Source organism: Atta colombica, unplaced genomic scaffold (assembly GCF_001594045.1).
Source record: "Atta colombica isolate Treedump-2 unplaced genomic scaffold, Acol1.0 scaffold205, whole genome shotgun sequence".
NCBI lineage: Eukaryota > Metazoa > Arthropoda > Insecta > Hymenoptera > Formicidae > Atta > Atta colombica.
The window spans coordinates 2,292,197-2,294,010 of NW_017259300.1; the positions used below are offsets into that span (position 1 = coordinate 2,292,197).

The 1,814-nt window shown below is 28.9% G+C and overlaps 1 protein-coding gene across 1 annotated transcript in view; it reads right to left on the reverse strand.

The window, feature by feature from the left end:
• Positions 1-1,649: 1,649 nt before the first annotated feature.
• Positions 1,650-1,814, reverse strand: part of LOC108687300 (dynein heavy chain 8, axonemal) — a 27,077-nt gene continuing 26,912 nt past the window's right edge. Inside the window, exon 65 of the mRNA XM_018192991.1 lies at positions 1,650-1,775. Within this exon, the coding sequence (XP_018048480.1) occupies positions 1,650-1,775 (126 nt within the window). The remainder of the gene's footprint in view (positions 1,776-1,814) is intronic.

Here is a 1,814-nt window from a genome sequence, read left to right on the forward strand (position 1 = left end):
TGTATCTCGCGTTTCGAATTTTTCGTCGATACGTAATTTATTCGACCCTTTCAAATAGAGAGTGCGGAGTAATATGCGGATCAAATAATTAAAGTAATGGAAGACTGCGATATATCATTGATATCTATTTTATTGGACTTTTGCATTTGAAATATATCGCGCACGCAAATGCTAAATTTCGATTCTATTTTTTTGGATGATTAACTTGATTTTATTATTTGTATTTGTTTAGTTATAATTATTACTCGTTACATAAGAATTCCAGCGTCACTTTCAAATTGTTTTAATTATAAATGATATATGGTGTTTATGGATAAATCATACAGATTATAAACTTTCGTACTTTCTTTACATTAATTTCCCGTCCCAATATTGTATAATAGAAAAGTATGTTTAGTTAAAGTCGAAAGTGCCGTACAAAATATGATTAGCCATGTTTTTGCGAGCGTTGTGAGTGCAACAAGTAAATTTAAAAAATAGACCTGTGAGACCCTCATATCACGACCATTTTTCATAATTCGTTGAACATAACATTAATTTATCATTAATCAAAATGCTGCATTTGTTGAATTATTTGTATCTCAAATCAATATTTTATTATAAGTTTGGTTTTTCGATACAAGATTTATATAATAATTGTGAATAAAGGCCTCATTTTACATTCGATTAGAATAAAATAATAAGAGATTATTTTAAAACGTGACTTTGTCACCGTTTTTCTTAATAAATGAATTAAACAAGATATTGATGAGTGTTAGCGGATTGGATCATTTTAGAAATTATAACGATCAGAAATTATAATGTAAAAAAATTATAATGTAATAAGTAATACAAGTGAAATATTTTATCACAACTTTATGTGATTGTATTATTTAATTAGACTATAATTCTAGATTATACTCCAAAATGTCCTCTCTGAAGAAAATTTTATTCGAAATATAGCATATATAACGTACATTATATTATATCTAATAAAATTTTCTTCGGAAAAGACATTTTGAAGTGTAGTTGTAATATCTCCCAAGAAAATTCCATAATGGCGTAACGATTGAAAGATCAAGAGCGACTCGATTGGAATAAAATACAAAACGCGTTGCCTATAATATGCGGGACAACACAATTAATTACTCACATTGCAGACGCTGTTGGAACGATGCCGATTGCACACTTCCATATGATTAATTTCGCGCGATTACGAATACAACGGCACAGATTTTACGAAGCACCCATTTCGCGTTACATATCGTATTATGCTTGATTTTCATTACGCGAGATTTGAATTTTATAGTCATAGTTCGTCATAGTTCGCTTTTTGCGGAACAGAGTGCGCTACTTTCTGTTTACCGACTGCTTTCACGTGAGGTGAACTCACAGATTTTATTGAGAGATAAAATACCGACTTTTATTGACCAATCTTGAAGTCAAAAAACTTTCAGCAAATGAGAAAATCAAAACGTAAAACGCTAAATTAATAATTTTTTTATTATTTTATCGTTAATCTTTAGCGATCTTTTTTTCAGCCGCTAACATTCGCCAATATTTTGTTTAATTCTCCAATACAAAATTTGAGATTTATTTTGTCAATATATAAATTTATTTTAAAAATTTTTGTACATTATGTATCTTCACATCACTTTATTTCTAATAAATTATTTAGTATCACATAACAAAGCGACTCCCCGCAATATCCAGTAATCAGGATTTTTTAGAGTTTGCAGCCAGAGCGATGTTACTAGCAATATATAAGTCCTTTGAGGTTTTTTATATACGGGACACTGTACAAAAAATATTTGAATGATATATTTTATATATAT